Consider the following 25,343-nt stretch of genomic DNA (forward strand, 5'->3'; position numbering starts at 1 on the left):
ATTTCATCGACCTATACCAATTATTGGCTAATATATTGGTGCATCTTTTATTTTCAGGTAGCAGGCATATTGGTTAAAGCCTGAAAGGTTTATTTCTAACACTGGTTTGGCACTGTATTGAAATGAAAGGAAAAAAACATTAAATATTTAAAAAAACATTGTTAAGAAAAAGTGTCGTAACACTTTCGTCCTACTGTCCATCAAAATTCTTCAAAATTCATTGGTTAAAATAGTCACGCCATCTCAAAAAGGATGTGTTAATAATTAACAAGTTCTTTGTGTTATTCTATTTAGCACATTATGTGTGATTTTGTAAAAAATAAAAATAAAAGGGACAACACACATTGAGTTAAAAGTGCTGCAACCCAAAATGTGTTGTCCCAGAAATAACACAGATGGTCCAAAATAGCCCACTTAAAAAAATGCACAAAGTAAACTAATTAAAAAATGAATAAGCCTGATACAGCTTCCTGCATGAACACACCATGAGGCTATAAAAGCAAGTGACCGGGTTGGTACCGGTGACACGACAAAGCTTCCACAGAGGCCCCTTAATCTGGAGCCAAGCGGAGATATTGACTAACACAGGAAGTCATCCCTCCTTACACGTCTGACATTAGCCTTGTTTGTGTTTCACCATATGCCGCCTACTCCAGGGATACAATATGTCAGTGACAAACACGGGTCTTATTTTAACACATCGAGTCATTTGCTGCTACACTCTCCATTCACTGAATTTTTATTCCATTTTACTCGATGACCTTGCAACAGTTTTTTCTTTTGCTCCTTAAGGAGTAATTTTTTTTAACTAATAGGAAAGTGCATAATTGCTTGGCCATGCTGCTGATTACTATGTGAATTCCCAGGTCTGATCGCACATTTGCAACATTCTGATTAATGTTAAACCCAATAATCCTCGGTAGACTGGCTGGGTCAAACGTATGGTGACTCAGCTGCCATGGAAGTATCACACACAGCGTTTATACAATCATCATTAAAGAGCCCCAATCCCCAAAAATGCACTTTTAAATGTTTATCTACCAGAAATTGAGTCGCCATCGTCATTCAAACGGCTGCGAGCTGACCGCGAGTCGATGCGAGCCCTAGGTCGAAAGCTAGAGCTCCGAGTAACGGGAAAGGTTGAAAAATCGAAGCTCCTGGACCCGGTGGCCCAGCTGCTCGAGGTGCTTTGACCCCGGCTCGCTGGTCGGGAACGCCCGGAAGACCATGCTCCGGCCAGTCGCCTTCCGCTGAATGTATCTCTGGCTCCTGGGGTCACGGCGAGTCAACTCAGGTCAGTATAGCAGGGGTTTCGCCAAAACATTGTTTTTAAATTATTTGTTTATCATGTTAAGCGGCTTTGTGTTCAGTCATGGTAAAACGCATCGCGCCCATCGGTTAAGAAGACTTGTGATATAATTTCTGTAAAACGTATTCATTACAAGGAAAGCAAGTTATAGCAGTGTCTGTCTCAGTGAGTTCAGTGTTTTCTCCTATGTCCTACATGCGACAATACTTAGAGCAGATAGAAACCGAGTTCGCATTTGTAAGACAATGAGGTTACGCAGAAATTGCTCGACACATAATAACAACTGGTTACTGATCTTTACATACCTGTCTGTCATATACTATTACTCTGAATGCATGTTTATGCCTATATCCCTGTTTATGTCTGTTAGTAATGTGCATGCACATGATTAATTATCAATGGCCAACACTTCGTACAGCAAATGGTCAGCATATGTTTTCGTCTTTTCCATTTAATTCGTATTTATGAACAAGCCATTAAGGAGACTTATATTCCGTTTAGTGTGTGGCAGGGGTCTTCAACTACTTTTCTTTAAGGGCCAGATTCCAAAAGTCTAAATTGGATGTGGGCCAGTTTTTTACCATATCCTCATTTCTTCTATTATTTTGTATTTCTGTTATTTATTGCGTTTTGTTCCTTTTATACTGTTTTTGTTGCACATAAATATTGCATCCAGTATTTGTGTCTTTTCATGAGATTAAATAGGGACTTTGTCTTTTTCATTTTATTTTATATTCCTTCATGCGTTACCAAAATTGCTGCTAATTTACTCACCCACAATCCCCCAGTATCCAAAATGTGGGTGACAAGAATTATTTAGTATAGTATTAAGTAAATATAGCCATTTAAATCATACATAATGAATGCAGTAATAAAAATATAGGACACAACAGTTCAGGTGGTGTACCCTTCCTGCAGTTAGCCTACTTTCAAGGGTGCCTATCACGTGCGCAAACCGACTGCCTGTGGCTGTGGATTTACATTCATTCATTTGGCTGACGCTTTTATCCAAAGGGACCTAAAAGTATGAGAGCATATAAACATTTTATCAACACGCTAAACAGTACCGTTGGTTTTAAAAAATTGCTGATTTTAAACGTTGTAAATAACATTACGTTTCTTGGACAGACCGATTAAATCGCTTTATAAGACGTCAATTGTTGTGAGCTGAGGGAATTATTTTCATATGTAGTTTGGACTTTTAATGATGCGGTGTCTCAGTACAGGCATGCCTTAAAGCAGTGGTATTCAAACCCTGGGTCGCGACCCTCGGGTGGGTCGCGCAAATTAAAAAATGGGTCGCCAGGATGATTTAAGACAAATTTTACTAAAATAATAAATTAAATTTTATCATACAGTAATAAAGATAAAAACATATTTTTTTTATAGAAATACACCCAAATGTATTTAAATAGAGGCAAAATAAATCCATAAATCAAACACGGTGTCACCTGACCCACGTAAATTGTGCGCAGTGTCGTTGACGCAACCATTTTTCTAATCCTGTGAGATGATGCAAATAGTTCACTAGCATCAGCGTGACATTAGTAGCAAGTCTTTATGCTAAACATGAGCAAGTCAAGGCCAAAAAATACCATTTATGATTTTTTCAAAAGTAAAAGAGGGCCTGAGACCGAGACCTTTTCAAATGAAGGAGCTGAAAATGCCGTCAGCGGACCATCCTTGTATCCCGAAGCACAGCTCAGCACAAAAGACAGCGAGGGCGATGAAAAAGCAGAAATCTTCAGCAAGGCCATATAAAGATGACTTCTTGAAGTTTGGATTTGTCAACTGTTCTGACGCATACCATGCTGCAATACCAATCTCTGTAATTTGCTGGGAAAAGTTAGCAAATGAAAGTTTAAAGCCAGCGAAGATGGAAAGACATTTAAGTACGTGCCACGCGCCTGAATTTAACCTCTGAAGAAGAATCAGAAATGCTTCATCTTACTTGTGACAGCACGTTGAAGAGTCCTCACAAAACAGTAAAATTGTCTTCGTTCTGGATCGGCCTTTCCACGGAGTATCCAATGCTGAGCAAAGCAAGCATTATATTGCTACTACCCTTCACAACCACCTATAAGTGTGAAACTGGATTTTCAGTTTTGACCAAAATGAAGACGAGACAGCGAAACAAACTGGATGCTTCTCCCGACATGCGTGTTGCCCTTTCGTCTTGCGATCCAGCCTGGGAACAGATTGTGCAGGCCAACCCTTCTCATTAAGTACATTTATAAACACATAGACACGCGCAAATACGTTACCCCACATTATTTACCCCAATCTCGCTCCGTAGGCTAATATATATGTGTAGCTATTACGTGTGGGCGCGTTTCTGTATACGTATATACATATAAAGAAATGCGCGCAAAGGTAATTATATATTATATAATATTAATGGTGGGTCTCCAAATCATTTTTTTAGGGTCGCTCTTTAAAAAGTTTGAAAACCACTGCCTTAAAGCACAACGTTCTCAAAGTCTCCACTTATTCAAAATGTTAAGGCGGCCAGGTAAAGATGATTGGCCCGGTGGCCGCCAGTTGACTTGCCCTTGTGCATGGTTTTGGTTGGATAGGGCATTTCAGACATAATTGCACTTTCCGGCCATATTGCTTGACTTGATGTCACCCAAAGCACATGTGTAAGCTTTCTACCTCATTTATTGCATACAGGGAGGGAAGCAGAAGCTAATTTGCATGAATAAATGGCCATGTTCAACATATTGTAATGAAAGATATGTGGTATATTTTGAGCTGAAACTTTACAGAGACATTCTGGGGATACCACTGACTATTTTTACATTGCAGAGAACACCTGGATTTGCGGCCCTTTAAAGAGTAAGGAGACGGCTGGATGCTTTACATTTTACAATCAAATTTCTGAATTAATTTGTCAGTAAACTTTGTGTACAATTAATATTCCAACATTGAGCCTTGCATAAAAATTCTGCCATCATTTACTGTAAAAAAACTGTAGAAAAATTGTTCTGCTGAACACAAGAGATGATATTTTGAAGAATGTGAAGAAAACTAAACAGTTCTGGGACACCATTGACTACCATAGTAGTTTGTTTCCTCACTATGGAACTCAATAGTGCCCAAGAACTGTTTAGTTACAAACATTTAAAGAATGTTGTTAACTGGCCCCCAATCCCTTGCATTGGTGAATGACAGAAATTAAATGGGTCATATTGCTTGACCACGTGTTTTTTTGTGTTTTTTTATGTCTTTGCAATGAATGAGAATGTATGAGTACAGTGCATATTACTTTTATATTTTGTATTTAGGCAAATTACATACACATACACGTATACACATTAAATAAATATTTAGATGTATTTATTTATATTTACCAAAAATTGAAATTCTATATAAACATTTATTAATTTTGATTAATTATATATTTTATGAATGAATGTGTATGTGTTAATGATAAAAATGTAATGTGCAAATCTTAAAGCACAAGATTCAGCACCCCAAAATAACATTTAAAAAGTTTATTTTTTTTAAATGTTTTGAAAAAAACAGATCAATCCTAAATTCCTAAACTAAAAAAAATCATGTTTATGTATTTTGTATTCCAAGTAATATGAATCAAACAGGTGTAGTTGGGTTGTTTTGATTAAGTTAAAATAACCATAAAATCAATAACAAAAACAAGAAAAACAGAGTTTTTTTTTTTGTTTTATGAACTTGGTATGAATTTGGAGTCATTGCATTTCTCATTCTGTACAAGCAACTCTTGTGAGCTTCAGCTAGTCTGTAGCAGGCTAGTAACGGTGATAAATAGACATTTGACAGTGATGTAGATAAGAAAGTAGTTGGTTCTGGGTAAATTAAATCCACCATCAGTCTTAAACTTTGCCATTGCCATTACAATCAGCATGTTTCTTGTTTTCTGTGTGCAACAAAATCAACAATCAACTTAAGCACATAATAGATCACTGTCTGATTCCTGTGTAAATACACTAACACCACCCCTGGCCTCATTAAAAACTCGCAGCTCCACATACGATTTCTGTGCCACCTATGAAAAACGTGTCTACAAAAGCAAATCTAACCAGAATTTAATTAGCTCATCCGGGGCTGGGGGCGTCCCACATATCAATCCACCCTCTCCACTTGACCGAGAAGTGCGTATCTCACTCTCCCACCAGCTCTCATGAATACATCACGTGAGATATATCAGCTAAATTGCCCCTGAATTAAAACAACCTCAGGGGGTCGATAACGCACTCGTCTTACCTGATCCCAGGGACAGATGATGCCTCCGAAAAACATAAAGAGGTAACCCATGGTAACCAGACAGGCCCAGATCACCAGGGAGAAAACCCGGAGCAGCTTCTTGAAGATGGACTCGATGCAAACCAGGACGAAGATTGTGAGGAAAATAGCCAGCGCGGTGGGGACGGTGATTACGAAGGCGACGTGATCCTCGATATCCTGCGGAGAAATGGCAGCGTTACACAAAGACCTTTATATTCTCCCTCCGACACTCACTGGATAACAGTTCATCTGATAAACGACTGACTGGCTATCAAGCCAAAGCCCCACAGATCCAGCTGGCAAACCTGGGCCGCTTTGACTTGCTCTGAGATAAAACAAAAAGGAAAACGTATGTTGGGAGTTACAGTACACGTTGTCCATTGTCGTGCAACATGCAATACTATCATTAACTATGGTAGTAATATCAATAACTTTCATAATACAAAGTACATATTACTTTTGTGAATACACCATATTGTGAATACTGTAATGGCAAAGCGTGACCTATTTTCTTTCAATGTGCATGTCTGCTGAATTTTCTTTATTTTCCAGTGCCACTATTTCTGTGCCACTAAACAGAAATGATAAAGATTCCTGTCAGCCCCTGGTCAATAAAACACACAGTAACATCCCAAGATCACGTCATCAGTTAACCCAATGTTGCCGCTTCGGGATGTCTGGATGTTTAAACAACAAAGCAATGTTTTGATAGCAACGCAAAGTCATGGAGTTAAACTTTTAAGGGAAAATCACACAAAGACATCAACTCTAAAAAGAAACTTGAAAACTGCTGCACGTTGACTTTCATCAACTTTCTCTCATCGAGTTTCTTTCGCCTATGATTGCAAATATAGCTCCACTGCAGCTTTGCAATAACGTGTTTCAGCTCAATCTGTAAATATTCTGCTTTTAAACCAAAGATTATTACATAAGCAAAAGCAAACCTAGTTTAGTCAAGTATTCAATGTGCCGCGAGCATTTTTCATGTTCACAATATATTGATTCTACAGTGTTAGGTGCGTTTAGAAAGATTGTGATCAGAGTGAATTTTATTGGCTTCCCAGCACATGTTCAAAGTTTGTTTTTCATTGCTATCCATACAACACAGAAATTATTGACTACAGCATTACATCTGTTCTCCCATGTGTCTCACTCTTCTAATAACACTATAAACGGGCTTTTAGGTCTACAAATGTAAAGTAAAAGCATTTATGTGGGTCAGTAAGTTGCCAGCCCATGACCTCTATAATGACTGCCCCATCCTTCAGAGTAGCTATTAGATGGCTAGTGTTTTCCAAAGCTTTAAAGGTCCAGTGTGTAATTTTATGGAGGCTCTTTTGTCTGGTTATATGACGTATAACAGCCGCCTCGAACTTCCGCAGTAAACACAGTTCTTCAGTGAAAACTAAATCATCGAGCGAAATACCGGAGTGAAATGGCTGTGAATGACTTTTGCAAAATAAATCTACGCATACATGGTACAATTAGTTCATCCAAACTTATATTTGACAGTAGAGACAAACAAGAAAATATTTGCAGCGAACTGTCAAAGTTAGGATTATTTCTATTAAAAACTGAAACTTCGTTTCGAGTCTATCGGAAATGCTGCAACTTAATTGCAAGATTACAGCATGACATGGCAATATTAAAGGACTTGAAAAGGAAGGAGACACTGTGACCTGTCAAAAGGTTGCAGTTTGATCTTACGATTGCTAATGTCGTTAAACAATTGCTAATACATTAAACATTTCCTAAAACCTGTCGGGAGTAGTGCCACAACATTACCTCCATTCAAAATATCAAGCAAACACTCTTTTTGTTCGGGCTTCAGTTGGCAAATGCCGGGAATATTCTCCACAACAGAGCGAATAGCATCTTGTGTCTCCATGTCCGCTGTCGTTTTAGATTTCCCCAACTACAATCTTAAATTCTGCGCTTAGCGTCTATGTCACAGCTCTAAGATGCCCTCTGTTCGCTGGTTGGTTGGCTGGTCATGGAGTCAAACATAAACGGGAAGATGGTTTTCTTCGTACTTCCGCTCGATTTCATTTCGCTTCTGTACTCAGTCTGACGTTGTCAGGCTATGGAGCTGCGGGTAAACAGACCAATTGAGGTAAACTTTGAACTCATTAAAAGAGGCAAGTCATTTTATTAATAAAAAATGAAAGAAAAAAAAGCATTTCAAGAGAAAACTTAACTTCCTAGAACTACCTGAAGGCTCCCTGAAATTTTTTTCACTTCTGTTGTCGCGACTCTCTCTCTTAATGGCTCTGTGTAGCCCTAAACGGACACACTGCTCTAAACAGCGTGTCTCGTAAATACGTTATTGCCTTCGGAAAGAAGCATTTATTTTTACACTTTAAATGCGATCAGTTGATGGTCAGAAAGCATTTGCGCAGCTTCATCACCACAGCTTGTTTGGGACGCGGTTCAAGAAATAAATCATCTGCTCTTGTGAAGAAACAAACACCATATTAGTCTGCCATACTGGAACTTCAACCAGGACTGTCAATGGCCAAATTAAATGAAAAATAGATTTTTGTGCCAGCAAAAAAAAAAATAACAACCCATGTCCACAGTTAAATATGTTGCCAGATCTTTATTGTTGTGGACCTACTTTTATACCAGAGGTCCTGGACATCTTGTTCAGATACATGGCATCATGTTTTATATCCCCAAAAAATCTAAACCTGACTTGCACTCATAGAAATATCATAATGGGTCGTGGTAAGATCTTCCATCAGCACATTAGTTCAAAATAAACATCAGAATCAACAAAAACTGTGTAACTGAACGTAAAATCAAGATCCTGCAATAGCCATCCCAGTCCCCTGATCAGAACACTATAGAAAATGCGTGGGATGAACTGAAGATAAGAGAGCACCAACATTTGAAGGATCTTAAGAGATTTTGTATGAAGGAATGGAAACCTTGTGAGACATAAAAGAAAAGACTCAGTTTTTCACGCAAATGGAGGTTGCAGATAGTTTTGAATACATGGGTGCCGATAATTTTCACCAGGATGTATAAGAGGAAAATCATAATGTGATATTCCCCCACTTCAAATTGTTTTACTTGAATGAAATGTTGGAATATTGTCGATTTTTTAAGTAAAAGATCAAAAGGAGAAACAATGCAGATATATTATTACAGCCTTCTTTGCTCATATTTACTAAGGGTGCCAATAATAGTGGAGGGCATTGTAAATGTAGAGTATATTGCCACAGGTTATAATTTATCATATATGATTTTTTTTATAAATCACCAGAAAACATATTGGAATATGGCAATGTCTGACTCTTTTCATACATCACGTTTTTATTATATCACATAGACAAATCATACAGACCGGAGAAATCCCTCACAGTGACATTCATTTCTCTTCTAGCCACAATATACCACAACAGTGTCTCTGAATCATGTGAACATCTTTGTCTTTGCTTTACATTTAAAGGCCCAGTGAATGAAATTTAGTGGCAACTAGTGGTGAGGTTGCGAATTGCAACCAACGGCTCACTACACCTCTCCCTTTCAAAGCATTAAGATGTCGTCACGTTTCCACATCGTTGCTTCGGATTTACGAAACACGATCTGTAGAGAAGTTTGTCCATTTAGAGCTACTGTAGAAACAACATGGCGATTCAAGTTGACTATCAAGCGGGCTCTATGTAGACAGAAATAGCTCATTCTTAGGTTATAAAACATAAGGCTTCATCATGTAAGGTCTTTATACACCTTTGAAGACATAGTTATGTATATTATATTGCATTTCTGTCAATAGACCCTCAATTAAATTACACACAGCATCTTTAAAATCCTCTGTATGGAAAAAAATTGATGTGTAATGCACCAAAATGTCAAAACAATGTAAAAAAAGACAGTAATTCACACAAGATTCCAAGCAGGAGATCATAACTGATCTGATCTCTAATCAGCTGCATCTAATGTTGTACGTGTTTAAAGACCCAGATCATCTGTGAAAAGCCCCGTCACCTAAAGCATCATAATTAGACACAAAGTAGGACGGCGAGACATGTCCTCATTATCAACAACATCCACTGCAATCACAACAAAAACATAACTCAAACCTTACTGTCTGTCATTGCCAAATAAAAAGAGCATTTATACAGGTTATTTTCAGTATATCCACATTCAGTATTGTTTTTATTTGAGCCTTTTTTACTTTTTTTAGACAAATTTCTATCACTGTCTATCTATGTCAATCAAGTATTTGAATGAAATTTTATCGAAACCCTCTACATTTTCAACTTTAAATTCTCTCCCTGCACTCAGTTCTCCCCATTTCCACCCTTAACCCCACCCCAGTAAACACAGCTACAAAATACCGTGTGGAATTATATGAGCTGACATGGTGTGATTCTAACGACATGTCTCATTTGGCTGTTTCAAAAATGTAACCTTTCCCCGTTTTCTCTCTGCAAACGCCCCAGCTGAAGCAGAATCCAGCGCAGAACTCTCCATAAAAAACACACAAAACCACTAACAGCCCCGAAAAAAGTACAGAGGACTCATGCATTATAGACTGCGCCTGGCTTTCAGAGCACATCAGATATGAAAACCCCTGATAAAAATTGCAAAGAGATTCTTTCGAGGTGAATGAAGGTTATACCACAACATCCATGTAGATTCTGTTTTAGTAGCTCCGACACCTCTGATCTAGTGTGAAAGGATTGAGAGTTGCCATAACCCACAAGCACGACCCGCTACTGAATGCCAAGAATAAGGCGGGGTGGCACGTTTGCCCAGCGGCCGCTTTCCGGGGTGAGAGGTTGGGTGAAAACAGGTCTGGAGGAAAGAATCATCGGGGTTTCGAAATACAACACAAATAAAATAATTCCCTGGGTGTGTGAGAGTGCTCCGAGATCTTTTCGCAATCAATGCAAAATGTGCAACCAGGGGAATAACATAGATGGTTGGGCAAGTCTTAAGGCGGCCTCGACATCCAATGTGATGGAAGATTTAGTCAGACAGTCAAAAGACAAGAGAGAAAATAGCGCACGCGTCAACTGTGTGTATCAGCGCTGCGGTTGATGTCATACTGTGAAACGTCGTTAATGTTATTTATTCTCTCCCTGATCTCCCTAGCAAAGCACCGAGCTGATTTAATCAGATGAAATGCACACTACTCATATTTCCCTGCACATTTTAGTTTTTTGAAACTACTAGTCTTAAACTCGAGAGGAAAAGCAAACAGAAATCTCAAACAGGGTGGCAGCGGATCTGCTTCTGCGTCCTTATGAATTAATTCTGCCTTTTTCAGAGACGGCGATGGAAATATCTTGGAGCTTCTGGGAAATCCTGTGTAAACTGTCTCGGCATGTGAGCGAGCAACATCCACACAAAACTTTAATTCAGAAAAGCCAGCAACACTGCGGCTTCTGTTTCTCCAGTGCTCCCTGATCCCATTAAGCCTCTACATTTGTCTTACCTGCATACAGCAGATATTTTGCTTTCAATATTCGACCGTAAAATAATAGTTTTTTTTTGCAGTAAAATTACAGGATATAAGAATAAATATATCATGAATTGTTTTTACGGTTTTTCTTGTGAATTTAGTGTTTTTTCATAAATTTGTAAAAAATGTAATCTTGTTAAAAACTAAAAAATTTCTGGGGCGCCATAAATAAACGTAAAAAATAATAAACATGTTTTTTGCGGTTATCTTGTAAAATATTTTTACTGTGTTTTTTACATTTCACATGGAATATCTGTAAAAAATTAGATTAATTACGGGGTTCTTTGACAGTGTTGGTTCCACTATAAATATAGATTCTGACATAATTTACAGTGATTTCATTGGTGACAGTCAGGTTTTAACATTCTGTCCATCTTCTCTTTTTGTGGTCCACAAAAGTACGTAAACAAGGGTTTTGAAGCAGTGTGCCAATGAGAAAATTATAACAGATATTCGATGAAAATATTTGTTGATTTTATGAAGAATTATATTTCTAAACCCATTTTATTCCTGTACATTAACAAGAAGAGGTTTTGGGGTTCAATTCCCAAGGACATCTGCCAAATGTAAAAAATATAACACATTCGATATTAAAGTAAACCTAATTTGCATCTCAATATTAGCATCACAATATATTAAACATGAACTTGATTTATTAAATTGCTCAGACAACATTCTTTAGCTGGTTAACACATCATTACGTATGCATTATGAAAGAACTTCTTAAGCAAAAGGCTTCAATTCACATGGATTCGTGTTTTGCTCCAACTGGGCTAGACTGCAAACGATATGAAAATGCGAGCGGCTTTTTAATGTTGTCAGGTTAATAGTTTCAGCTTGATTCGCTCTGTTTAATTACCCATGACTAAGTCCCTTGATTTCCCCAATATACTTGTTCCCTTTTTCCTCCCAGACATTGATTATTCCCCGCTGCTTCTTTACGGCTTCACATGAATCACAGAAATGATGCTTTGAAGAGAGATTACATACTGCATAATGTAAACAGAAGCATATGCTTGCTGCCTTCAGAACAAACAGAGCTGATTGGCTGAAACTCCCTCTGTGATGTGTTTTGGACCAAAAAAAAAATCACAGATGCAGTAAACATCATCTAAAAAAGAAACAATTTCGACTTAAATTTGTAACACTTTTGAAGCACCCGTCTTAAAAGTTGAGCGGCACAGAATAAAAAGATCTCTCTCTCCCTGCATGTTGCTTCATTCCGTCCCCCGTCACCTTCCCCCCGGTGTCCAAACACTCACCAGTCCAGAGGCGAAGAAGACGGCCAGCAGAGCCAGGCAGGCGCCCATCACAATAAGAAGCAGAAACACTATAAGCGGATGCTGCTGGCTCATACAATAGTACGACTCGTAAAGCCAGTCCGGGGACCTCTGTCTCCCGCCACCAGCGCATTCTCCTGCCCGGGAGCTCCTCTCCAGCAGGTAGGTCCTCTTACGCATGGCCTCCCTCCACATGGAGCCGGAGCACTCCTCCTGTATGGTGGGCGTCAGCTGGGGTTTGTGAGGGTCCTCGTGCAGGTCCTTCAGATGGAGAACTGGTGCTCGGGCTGTGGCGCGCGGCCGGTACGCCGGCAGGAGGGCTTCCACTGTGGAGCGCAGCATCGCTCAGGCAACATGTTGAAGTGCAGACTGGCAAAATGAGAGTGAAAGGAACAGAGCATGTGTGTGCGAGTATGTATGTGTGAGAAGGAGCGAGAGAGAGAGAGAGAGAGAGAGAGAGATGGAGAGAGGGAGGGTCGGGCTTGAGGCAAGGAGGGATGGTGAGAGAGAGATTGGAAGAGACACAGAGAGTGCTGTCAAAGATGGTGATGTGCCAGGCTTTGTTGGTTTTCCGAACTTAAAAGATAAGACATTACACTAATAAAAGCTATTATAGATAACACTGAACACAGCCAAATTCGTTTCATCATGCAAAATGTTTTACACTGAGAAAAAAGTCAAGACTAAAATGGTTTTAATATGAATTTTATAACACGCTAAAACATAATCCAGTGGCTAAATTGATATCCCAAAAATTAAAAAGCTATAGGCTACTCAATAAAGTGATTTAAAATCATTTGACAGTTAATTTCTCTAAAATATACACATATTATTTAAGTTTTTAAGTATTTAGTGAAAATAAATAATGGTTACTTAAACTTATTTTTATTTTTATTTAAATTTACTCAATTTTTGATTGTAAATTGTTTCACTTTTTGAGTGTATTATATTATTATTCATGTATTATTTATATGATTTTAGTTTGTTTTTGATCATCTACTGATTATAATTACCATTACCATCATTTTAATAAACCAACTAATACCACAAAACATCAAATAATTCATGAAATGAATTGCTAGTGTTTGTCTTTCCCACAAAATATGACACTAGTTCATCGAGAATATTGTCAGTAAGGAAGTGGCTTTTGTTAGTTAAAGGGAGATTATATAATATCACAGGATGAAGTGTATGAATCCTGTATGACTTTTCTCTTTTGCAGAACACAAAAGAAGATATTTTAAAGTATATTGGTTACCAAACAACAGTAGAGCTCATTGATTTCCATGTTATGGACCTAAACCTCATGTGTTATACCCACGTGTTTCATATGGAAAAAGGACATGGCATGTTTTGGTTCTATAATGCCATGCTCTCTCTCCGTCGTCGCGTCTTTAAGCCAGCCCCCTTGTATCTCCGTCAGCTCCCATTAGTGTTCATCTCTTTCACCTGTCCCATCATCTTCCCGCCAGTTTCCCATTAGGATTGATTTTTGTCACCTGCCCGTCCACGTCGCTTGCAATCTCCCCTCGTTAATGTTGCTCCCTTGCTTGCCACGAAGGCTGGCTGGTGAGGGAGAGGAAGCAGGGGGTGAGACGGAAGGTGCTGAGGTACCCTGTGTGATCGTGCCCAGGACGCAGTGCTCCGGGACGGACATCAGACCGGAACGAGAGGAGACCGGATGGCAACTGGGAGAGGAGCCTTAACTAGCTCCTCTCAAAGCTGCAGCCGTTCCACCAACTGACAGAACGGCTGATAAACCATCTCCTCCCGCTTCGGAAAAGGTGGAGGGTTGTCCATCCAGGACAACAGGAAGGCCGGTCCATTACCCCTGGAACGGACGCCTTCCTGGCCTCGACATCCCGGGCGAAGTCCAGCAAGGGGCGCTGAGCAGGTAATGGGCCTCCTCCAGCGTGGGACTGGGAGGCGATCGCCTTCCACCACTCGGGGTTGGAGGTGCAAAGCCACCGGGAAGTGGTTGCATACTCCTTGGCTGGTGGTGGGAAGATTACAGGGGGTGAGACGGATGGTGTGGCGGTGCCCAAGACCCCGATCTGCATTGCGAGGCCCTCAGGGATCGCAGTCAATGGAGATGGGAGATTACGATGGACTGAGACCCTGAACTGCGGCGGTTCATGGCGAACATAATCACGCCATTGAAGTCCAGCAGTCTCAGCCTCCTCATCCCGCTGGCAAAAGAGGATCCCTGAGGTGCCGCCGCCTCCCCAAAGATCACCTTCTCAGCAGCCTCCAGGAACCGGTCCGCAAACTCCATGAGATCATAGTCCCCCTTTAAGGTAGTTTTATAAAATTAATTTCAATAATATTTATTTGATTTGTGTTCATGCTATTTAGTTAGAATTATTATTGTTTCCCCAACAATTTGTCGGGTAGTGGTGCCACCCATGGCACAGATACACAAATATGTGATATTTGTGTAACCCTAACCCTGATTCCAAAACAAAGAATGTTTGTTCTTATACCTAACTGTAAACAATTTTTTGTGCTGTTTTGCGTTTCAAAGTAAAATAAATCCAGGTTATTTATGTCCCACTAATTCCATATACAGTACATTAAAAATTACTGTTGTTCAATTCAATGAAAAAATGTTAGTATGCATGTGTGGGGGGGGCCTCAGTTCTTGACTTTGTTAAGGGCCTCAAAATGGTAACGACTCACTAATGTAATCATCATAAAAAATTATGTAAACATTTATAGGCCAGGTGTGCAAAGTTTTCAATCCAACAAGGGATGTTTAGTCCGAAAAGGCCAAGAATGAAAACATATGGTAGGATATAGAGGTTTATGACTCTGCGTACAGCATCATTGATTAAAATCTCTTGTCGTTTTCTTACCCCCTCCCTCCCTCTCCACCTCCATCCACCTCTCCCCAGACAGCTTCAAGATCCTGCTTTCTTCCGAATGTCAAGATTGCTTGCAGCCCGCCAGCTTTGTTTATCCATGAAGGTGACTGTCAGATGCTGGTGCTTTGCAACTACAGGAGGAACAAAAAAGCAGGAAGAAGTTGCAGTCGATATTGGTTTTCTTCAGCTGAAACTACCTGACATTTATACACAGTATCTCAAAAACAGGATCAACGCCAACTCAGCTGGATCCTCCAAATGGTTGGGCATGGACAAATCAGTGCTAATCATTTGCTTTCATGTCCCCTGTTAAAGCACTGAAGCCCATAACCAAGCTGACAAACATTCTGCCTGTACTATTCATGAGCTGAAAATATACGCCTTTGGTACCCGTTCGGAGAGGAATTACCACCCACACTTTGATACTTCCTAAATAATTCAAGCGTTTACAGGCTGTAACTGTAGACTTTTACCTTTTTCAGCTATTCTGAGTAAACAAAAACGTCTGGCATATTAAAGGCTATGAAAGCATGAGCCTGCATTTTAATTCCTGCTTTAAGACAGGGCACCTGGGATACCTTATTAACCCACTCCGAAAACACATCAACGCATTGTTTTCACATTACAAGGTTAAAGAGTTTAAAAGAAGAAACACCATGTGGTCTTCCAACAGGAGGGTGCATGTTAGATACGGGAAAACTTTAATGTTAACAAGCGACTAAATGTTAACTTGTCAGCTATTGGCTTGCATTTCTAAGCGTTGAGTAATGTTTGTAACCAAGGAGCAGTGTTACAGCAGTTTGTATTTCAGTCAAGGAATGTCAGGCTTTTCAAATCTGAGCCTCTGTTACGACAACCCTTTATGGGTTCATTTGTGTAACATTGGCTTGATGACCAATGGGTTTGCGCACTTCACACAGATATTACCAAACAGACAAGGGGCAAATAATTGAAAACACTGACCTCGATAGACAACATGGGGAGTCTGTAAACAAACACACAAATATCATAAATATCCAACACAACTATAGAACATGAGCCGTTCCAGGTTCCTGTTGTTCAGAACAAATCATTTTTGATTTATCATGCTTTTTGCTGAGTCACGAAAGTCCTATTTAAAATGTTGCTGGATTCTCATATAGGAAGCAGCCAATCTCTGCAAATAAGTGACTAACTGCTCTTCAGTCTGTGACCATGAATCTTCTCCTAAACTTTGCTAACACGTAGCTGTCTCTGTGAGGGAACCCTAGGCTTTGCCAAGTAAATACCACTGCCAAGACTCCAGATTAGAAAGGAGGATGCTTATACTCCCCTATCATGTCTAATCAGTTGAAGTTCATACCCTCGCAGGCTTACAGAGATAAATACACTCAACTGAACTCCGGCAGCTTTGTTGATTTAGAATTCAGACTTCTGTATCACTCGGCAGGTGTTATATAATCACAGTAGTTTCAAATGCGAATCAATAGCTGGAACACAAAATATTCTTATTAAAAACACATCATTTTGTCCTAATTGGCCACATTATGTTAATATAGTAGAATGTGCCATATGCTTGGTGCTGTCTTTTAAGATCACTTGGAATATGTTAATGAGACCATATGACTCATGCAAAAGTTCACATGGACTAATTATCCTTTGCCAAGTTTCCAAATTTAGCTTGCCAGTAATAACAGACTCAATATACAAAGTTAAAATAACATTTTGGTATAATCAAATATTTGTATGATTTTATGTCCTGACAAAAAACAACCAGACTGTAATGCTAAAGTCACGACAAACACGGCCATGAATTATTATAGGGTCATAGATCCTGTTCCGCTAGCAGAAATTTACACAAGAAGCCCAGACTTCCCCGGTCGACCTGTTGAAAACCAAATTTAGATACAAAGCAAAAATGGAGTCCAAACCAAAAAAGCTACATATAGTATTCTGGTATACAGTGGACATAAGAAAGGGTTCTGTATAGTGTAGAGCAGGGCTAGTCAACTGCCCGCCTTAACATTTCAAATAAGTGGAGAGACTTAAAGAATGGTGTGCTTAAAGAAATGCATGCCCTGAGACACCACATCTTTAAAAGTCCAAAAGCCTGCTACATTCAATTCAAACGTAATTCCTGCGGCTAATAACGATATATTGATGTCTTAGAAAGGATTTCGATCGGTCTGTCCAAGAAGCATAATGTTATTTACAACGTTAGAACCTGCAATCCACAGCCACAGGCAATCGGTCTTCGCACGCAATAGGTCATGTTCCAAAACGCGCCGCGTGCCCTTGAAAGTAACCAGATGAAGGGTACACCACGTGAACTGTTGTCTCAGAAATAAGGGACAAACTGTGTTGTTTTTATTACTACATTCATTATGCATGATTTAAACGGCTATATTGACAAAAGAACTGCTGTTCATTACCCTCCAGAACTTGCACGACAAAGGATCTGAGTGCCCTTTTAAGTTAGTGGGGTACATGTATGTGATTGCACCCTAAAATGCGATAATAGTGTTCAGTTTCTTGCACAGACCAATTGATTAGCTTTATTAGCCAGATTAACGTCACAAGGGGCAGGGATTACTTTTGTGCTGAATGTATTTGCTTTTTAACTGTGTAAATTAACAGCTATTGAATTTTTGGGTAAACTAACGCATTAAGGAATATGAACTACAATTAAAGAGACAATATCCCATTTAATTAAACATTATGAAAAGGCACAAATACAGAATACAATAGTTGTGTGCATGTTTGTATTTATGACCGAAGTAATAGCAATAAACAAAAACTGTATAAAAGGACCAGAATGCAACAAATAACACAACTACAAAATAACAGAAGAAATTATGATATGGTAAAAAAAGCGATTCTATTTATACTTTCGAATCTGTCCCCTTAATAAAAGTAGTTGACGACCTCTGGTGTAGTCTGTGACATAAAACAATCAACAAACGCTTGCTTTTAGTTTGAAATCTAATATTGATTGTCCTGTCTTCTGAAAAGGGGTAATATGGCATGAATAGATGTTTTTCTGTGTCTTTGGTGTGTTATAAGTTGCCCATGCATGTATTAGACACGTAAATTGCCTGAAATTTGGAACATGATGTTCCAAATATGGTAAGAGATGTCAGATTTCCGGCATACGCTTGCAGTATTCGACCAATCACTATGCACTGGTGAACTGGCCAATCATAGCAATGAGCTTTGTAAACAATCTGCACGTCTCAGAGAGGCGGAGCAAAGAGGAGATGCAAACATGAACGGTATGAGGAAAATACTGCATTTTTTAACCTTAAATCGTGTGTACACATTGCATTGCATCTAAAACAAACGATAATACTTGTTTTACCCATATCATTTGACCCCTTGAACAGATATGACAAATCAAAGTGCAATAATCTACACTCACCTAAAGGATTATTAGGAACACCTGTTCAATTTCTCATTAATGCAATTATGATGGTGGTGTAATGTTGCGGGGGATGTTTTCTTGGCATACTTTAGGCCCCTTAGTGCCAATTGGATATCGTTTAAATGCCACGGCCTACCTGAGCATTGTTTCTGACGATGTCCATCCCTTTATGACCACCATGTACCCATCCGCTGATGGCTACTTGAATCAAAGCTTGAATCACAAAGCTTGAATCATTTCAAATTGGTTTCTTGAACATGACAATGAGTTCACTGTACTAAATTGGCCCCCACAGTCAACAGATCTCAACCCAATAGAGCATCTTTGGGATGTGGTGGAACAGGAGCTTCGTGCATCCCACAAATCTCCATCAACTTTAAGATGCTATCCTATCAATATGGGCCAACATTTCTAAAGAATGCTTTCAGCACCTTGTTGAATCAATGCCACGTAGAATTAAGGCAGTTCTGAAGGCGAAAGGGGGTCAAACACAGTATTAGTATGGTGTTCCTAATAATCCTTTTGGTGAGTGTATATGTATCAATCAGACAAGACAACAGCAAGTTTGTACATATAGGGATAATCTGCTGTGGGTATTAAAGGGTCGGTCTGATTTTTTTTGTCCCAAACAGTATTGCAAATTTCTGATGGAAAAGTTTTTAATACTAAAATATATTTTCTTTTATATATGCATGCAGCATTTCCAAATCTCTCTTAACCCAGAGTCCAACTAGGTTGCTCCACAAGTGAGTTTAGACTAAAAATGGATTAGGGCCTGTACTCTATGGATTACAATCATTATAAAAAAATAGACAGCTCTTCAGACACAAAGAATGAACAAGATATGTTGATGTCATTTCTAAAAAATGAGTGTGTAGATTCACCCATTTAGCAGTTGCTTTTTCCAAAGTGACTTACAAACAAGAAAGCATTTACCATTTTACCAAATTAGAGTCAAATATTTACAATCTTAAAGGTACAGTTTGTAGAAATCGCCGCTAGATGGCGCATGATCAAAACAACAACAGTCGCCTAGCTTGATGACGCTGTGTAGAAGCGTGGAATGATGGGATATGTTGTCTTCAATTCCACCGTTGATGGTACCGCTGATACATCAATCAGAGGGGAACGAGAAATCATGTTAGCAGAAGAGGTAAAGTAATAAAGTTTTATAAATGTTGTGTTTGATGAAATCATTTTATTTCATTGTAATGAATTAGACCAGAGTAAGGTAAGGTTTAAAACTAAATTGTTAGTCACAGATGTAACATTAATTGTCCAATTCGATGGTGTGATAACACTCCGCAGTTTTAAGCAGATGGAAACATTTGAGATATTGTAAGTACTCTGCTGAAAAGAATTCTTACAAACTGTACCTTAAAGAATAAAATTCTGCTTGGTTCAGTTTTTTTTTTCTAAATACCTGCTTGATGTTCAGTCTTCATTGTCACAGTTCATCTGTGAGCAGTAGGTGGAGCTTCTTTGGAAATGCCATTAATCTTTCTTAGCTGTGGATCCTCACACTGCTGAAAGATGAATATTTCACGCAATTTAAAAGATAGAATATACAAAGAAAATAGTAAATACAATCCAAATGCATGGTTTTATAAATTTTTGGTCAATCATAGCTTTCCTCTGACCTTGATAGGTGAGACTGAAAATATGACCTAGATTCTGTGCCTTTTATTTAAAGCTAGAACATACTTCACAATGCCATGATTGTTGTGGTTTAAGGATATTGACCATGAGTTGGTCAAAGCTGCGTACAACCTCTAAATCTAATGCTCAAAAAAATATTTGATTAATTTAATGTTCTTGTGGAATGTACTAATCATGTTAGTATGCAATTCTCTCATTACATTTCTGAAATGACCAACCCTACACAGCTGATAGACTAATTATGAGAGATTAATGATGCATTCATTAATATTTTAATTTCTATTCTGAAAATCTCTGTCTTTATCAGAAAGAACAGAACAGAAATGATTAAAATATAAAAAGACGTGTTCATTAACATTTGTAACTTTTATTTAAAGCCACGTGACATTTTGATATTTCACGTTCGGCTGTTCAGGTCTCTAGACTGCGACAAAAATGCTCGCAAATAGGAAATCATGCGAGGTCAAGTCGCAGTGGTGCGAGAGCGTAAAACGATTTATTTGAACAATTAATGTAATTTATGTACTGAAAGTAGTGAATGACGCGATTGTTGTAAGTGCAGGAAAGAGCGGCGAGATAGCTCGTGCACTACCTCTGTCTCTACACTAAAGTATATGTTTGACTTCATTCGTTGTCGCGGGACAGACTGCTCCATATGGTTTTAAAATGCTCTCAGGGAATAGTCAGGTCGTTCTGTGCAGCTCTTAAAGAAGTCGAACACGTCGGTCAAAATCAAGGTCGGATGTTTCACGTGGCGCATTCAGAGAATATTCTTACCTGAATTGCATCTAGATGTGAATGTGCTCAAAAACTTGTTGCCTTTCTTCCCTGAAAAGTGTTCCGGACATGCAGCTGACATAAAGGAAAAATCATATCCAGTTGAGTGTTTTCCGTGTTAACTTCTATCGTGTGCTATTTAATAACAGCTGTAAAAAACCAACAACGCGTCAAAGTCAGATTCGCGACGTTATGACTCATTTGAACCGATTCATTGTTTAAACAACTCCTATGTCAAACAATGAAACTACGAGACTGTCACTGAACCGATTAAATCAGTCACTCAAAACACAAGAGTGGTTTGTATGATTAAGTATTAAAAGTTTATTTATGACAATGTGAAGTAAAGTACATACAGTATACAGTATAATAATTTAGTTCTGAGTTACTTTTGAGTTTTGAGCTAGCTAAACTTATACAATAGTAAGTTCCATTGCATTTTTAAGGTCCTACTTTGGTTTATGGAGTGTCCAACAACAAGTTTATGTACATAGAAAGAGTAAAAACACTTGTATGTCGTAATAATAGGCAGTTATTCTTTACCTTACTTCTTGACTGACTCTCAAATGATTCGTTCAGCAATTCATCCGTTTAATCCCCTCCTATCCGCTAGCCTAGTGTCATGTGATTGGTCAGATGGCGTAGTCTGCTGTGATTGGTCAAACGCGTTCATCATATGTCGCAAATGGAACGCCTTTCATCATTACTGGATTACGGTTTACAGGTAAACACAGGATATATTTGAATATATTTTTGAATATATTTTAAATATATTTGAAGCAATCTTCGGTGAAATGACACACGCACAGTATAACCCTGGGGTTATACTCCTTTGTTTGAAAAATGAATTGTAACAATCGTTTCCTCAGAAGTTGTTCCTTTGGTTGTTTAAATAAGTTAAATAAGGTATAGTTTTACAAGCCAATAACTTTGTCATTAATTCACCTTCGGACTTCCAATTTGGCAGACTACTTTCTTTCAAACACGGCAACATAACACACTGCAGGAAATGTAATTTCATGATCTAATGTTACTTACACTTTAATCTGATTTGGTAAAAATAAAGAAGTCCAGTGGCAAAATTACAGCTTTTTGCAAAGAAGTCAATAAAGTAGGATTGTAAGGAATGACATTTGTCTTATTTGTGTCAGATAATTTCATTGCCAACAAAGATTGCCATCAAAGATTCTTTGCATATTTTGGATTTATTGGGCTCGCAAGTGTTAAAGCTCAAATGTGAAGCGGTCTATAGCCGACTATTTTAAAGAACAGATTGACAAATTAACAGAACGATTCATCAAGGTCTATATGCAGGGTCTTCATAATTACTATTAAAATGGGTGCGACCAATGACTCTAGAGCCCTGCTGTGCAAAAATAGCGAGGCTCAGAGATGACGTATTTTTTATACAAAGCCCGCAAGTGAGTTAGCATTTTAGGACTTCCGGTTCCATCGCTCCAAAGTCTATAGGTTGTTTGTGTTCAAAAGTCTATAGGTTTTTTTCTGCTTCAAAAGTAACAAATGTGGTTTTCATTTGTAAAGGTTATCTTGATAGACAAAATGTGTGAACATCATAAACCTTTTGTTAATCACAGAGCCTATTTTTGGGGATCTTCCAAAAGTCTGTGGGAAAAAAGCTTTCTTCCGGGTTGGCCTACAAAAATACGTCATCTCTGAGGCACTGGATAGACTCGGACCCAGGGCAGAGTAGTCAGAGCAGGCAGTTTGGGCCTCAGACTTGGAGGTGGTGCCTCCATAACTGTAACGTGTCTCCAACTTCGACGCACATAACATCAAACTACTGCAACCAGCAGTGTTTCGAAGGCGTATAGACAATGTGAAGCTGTCGACACGCTATATGTCGCAATGGTGCCGCCATCTTGGGAGGATAATACTCCACTGCTGTTGTTGTTTTGATACTGTAACACATCTCAATAAAATGGAAGGAAGGAGTCGGGAACCGGAAAACATTAAACAACTTTTAATATAAATAATAACAGCCGGCGGCCCCTCACGGACGACCGCCGGCGAACAAAACATAAACATAAATACCAATATAAATACAAACGTAAAACAAGTTCGGGCCCGGTCCTCTCTCTTCGACGGTCCGGTCGCTCGTTCCTTTTATGCTCCCATCTCCTACGTGATTCGAGCCCGGTGTGCGCACAGCTGGCGCTAATTCACAATTACTCACCGGACTCGAACCACGGTCTCGCCCCGCCTACTCTACTACATACCCCCATCACCCCTCACAGGCCGGGGGGTACCCCCGCGACTGTGCAAGCTCCCCCCCCCTCCCTCGGGGGGGGGTGGGGTGGGGGGTATGCAGCGACGAGACGAGACAACGGAGACGGGAGCCCTCGGAGCGACCGGAAAGAGAGAGGGGAGAGAGGAAAAAAAAAATCCGGTTCCCCGACATGCTGCCGCTCGTTCCTCAACCAGCCGGAGTACTCTCCTTCGCGGTGCCTTGCGGTGGCCCTGGGGCTTTGGTAGACGGCTCGACCGTCCGCCCCCTGGCGGCCGGCGGTGGCTCCTCCTTTATCCGGGAGTCGGGGCGGGTTCCCCGTCCCCTGTTCCTCCCCCTTGGGCGGACGGACGCAGGCTCCGGCCTCTGGCAGGCGGTGGCTCACCCGGCACTTCCGCCCCCTGCTCCTCCCCCTCGGGGGACGGACACAGGCTCCGGCCTCTGGCGGACGGCGGCAACCCCCCCGCTCCCACTCGGACGAAAGCCACCCCACCTCGACCCAGGGGCGCGGCAGCAAAGGTCGCCGTTCCACCGAAGTTTTGACGGTGGCCGCACTGTGCACTTCCGTTTCCCCAGAGCCACCGCTTCGGGCAGCCACTGGCGGACGCCCTTCGTCCGCGCTGCCCGAACTCTCCGGCACCGCGAGGCCACTCGGCGGCGAGGACTCTCCGACAGCATGTCTCTCCTTCCTCCCGGGTTTCGGCACCACTGTAACACATCTCAATAAAATGGAAGGAAGGAGTCGGGAACCGGAAAACATTAAACAACTTTTAATATAAATAATAACAGCCGGCGGCCCCTCAAGGACGACCGCCGGCGAACAAAACATAAACATAAATACCAATATAAATACAAACGTAAAACAAGTTCGGGCCCGGTCCTCTCTCTTCGACGGTCCGGTCGCTCGTTCCTTTTATGCTCCCATCTCCTACGTGATTCGAGCCCGGTGTGCGCACAGCTGGCGCTAATTCACAATTACTCACCGGACTCGAACCACGGTCTCGCCCCGCCTACTCTACTACAGATACATACCGTTAAATTGTTTTGTTTGATATATGGAGAAATCGAAATTGAAAGAACTTTGGGCTTTTCCTGAACGATTCTGCGTAATGCTAGTGCAGTTTTTAACACATCAAGACCGACCTACCATAGTTATATTTCCTAATCAAACAAGAAAAACAAAACACTGCATTGAACTAGAACTAGCAGCCATCCTCCCAAGATGGCGCAACATTGAACGCTGCATGACGTCGATTATCAATCTCTATGCGCAACAGTCTACTTGAGTGTTGCCACCTGTCCCCACATGCAGCTCGAGTCGCGCTATGCATGTCCCCGTATATATCTTTTACAGTCTTTGGCGTTGTTTGTCTGCAGAAAAGATTTTTATTTTTACACATTTTTAAAACTATAAAAATACGTAATCCCAACTGGCCGAAAATTTTATTTAGAGCAATTTCAAATTGAAACAGACTCCTTAATAATATCAATAACTTATTAAATTTTCACAGTAATAAAGTAATAAATATATTATTTATTCCAAAAGTTGGAGGGGATGGGGGTGCTGTGAGGGCCCTCCAAAATAAAGTTTGCCTAGATACATGATCCATTTTCAAGCATCCGAAATCTGACATCTCAGCTTCTCTCCACTAATGTGTTTCTCTCCATTCTCTCCACTGAGAATCACTTGTCTGAGAGAGTCCTTGTGCAAAATAACCCGTCATGCAGAGAGAATAATGTGCGTCTAGCATTGAGAACAAACACAATAACATCTCTCAGCCAGATGGAGGTGATCAGTAGACTGTCTATTGAGATTCATTCAGGTTACCCTCTGCAGAACGAAGGTCGGACAGGAGATGGGAGCTTTTAAAGAAAAGAATTATTTATTTAATTATTTTTGTTTCCCACATCACAAAAGGGCACATCTAAAGCTATATTCACACAACCACTTGTAAGTTTTATTTTGAACTCTGAATAGCGTACTATTTGTGAGTGTACAGTTTGTGAGTGAAACAGCATGTAAAGTGCGACACAAGACAGTATTGAAAAGGTTTTCGAATCTGTTCT

At 39.8% G+C, this 25,343-nt stretch overlaps 1 protein-coding gene across 2 annotated transcripts in view; it reads right to left on the bottom strand.

The window, feature by feature from the left end:
- Positions 1–21,192, bottom strand: part of adcy2a (adenylate cyclase 2a) — a 108,664-nt gene extending 87,472 nt beyond the window's left edge. Inside the window, exons 1-3 of one of the 2 annotated variants that reach the window (XM_056761817.1) lie at positions 21,032–21,192; positions 20,019–20,121; positions 5,555–5,752 (exon numbers count right to left, since the gene is read on the bottom strand). In XM_056761817.1, coding sequence (XP_056617795.1) covers positions 5,555–5,605 — 51 coding nt within the window. In that variant the 5' untranslated portion in view covers positions 5,606–5,752; positions 20,019–20,121; positions 21,032–21,192. Of the gene's footprint in view, positions 1–5,554; positions 5,753–12,313; positions 12,701–13,652; positions 14,602–20,018; positions 20,122–21,031 lie in introns of those variants that run through there. The other variant, XM_056761816.1, reaches the window with a different exon arrangement.
- Between the last annotated feature and the right edge of the window lie 4,151 nt (positions 21,193–25,343).

This window comes from Triplophysa dalaica, chromosome 12 (assembly GCF_015846415.1).
Source record: "Triplophysa dalaica isolate WHDGS20190420 chromosome 12, ASM1584641v1, whole genome shotgun sequence".
Lineage (NCBI taxonomy): Eukaryota > Metazoa > Chordata > Actinopteri > Cypriniformes > Nemacheilidae > Triplophysa > Triplophysa dalaica.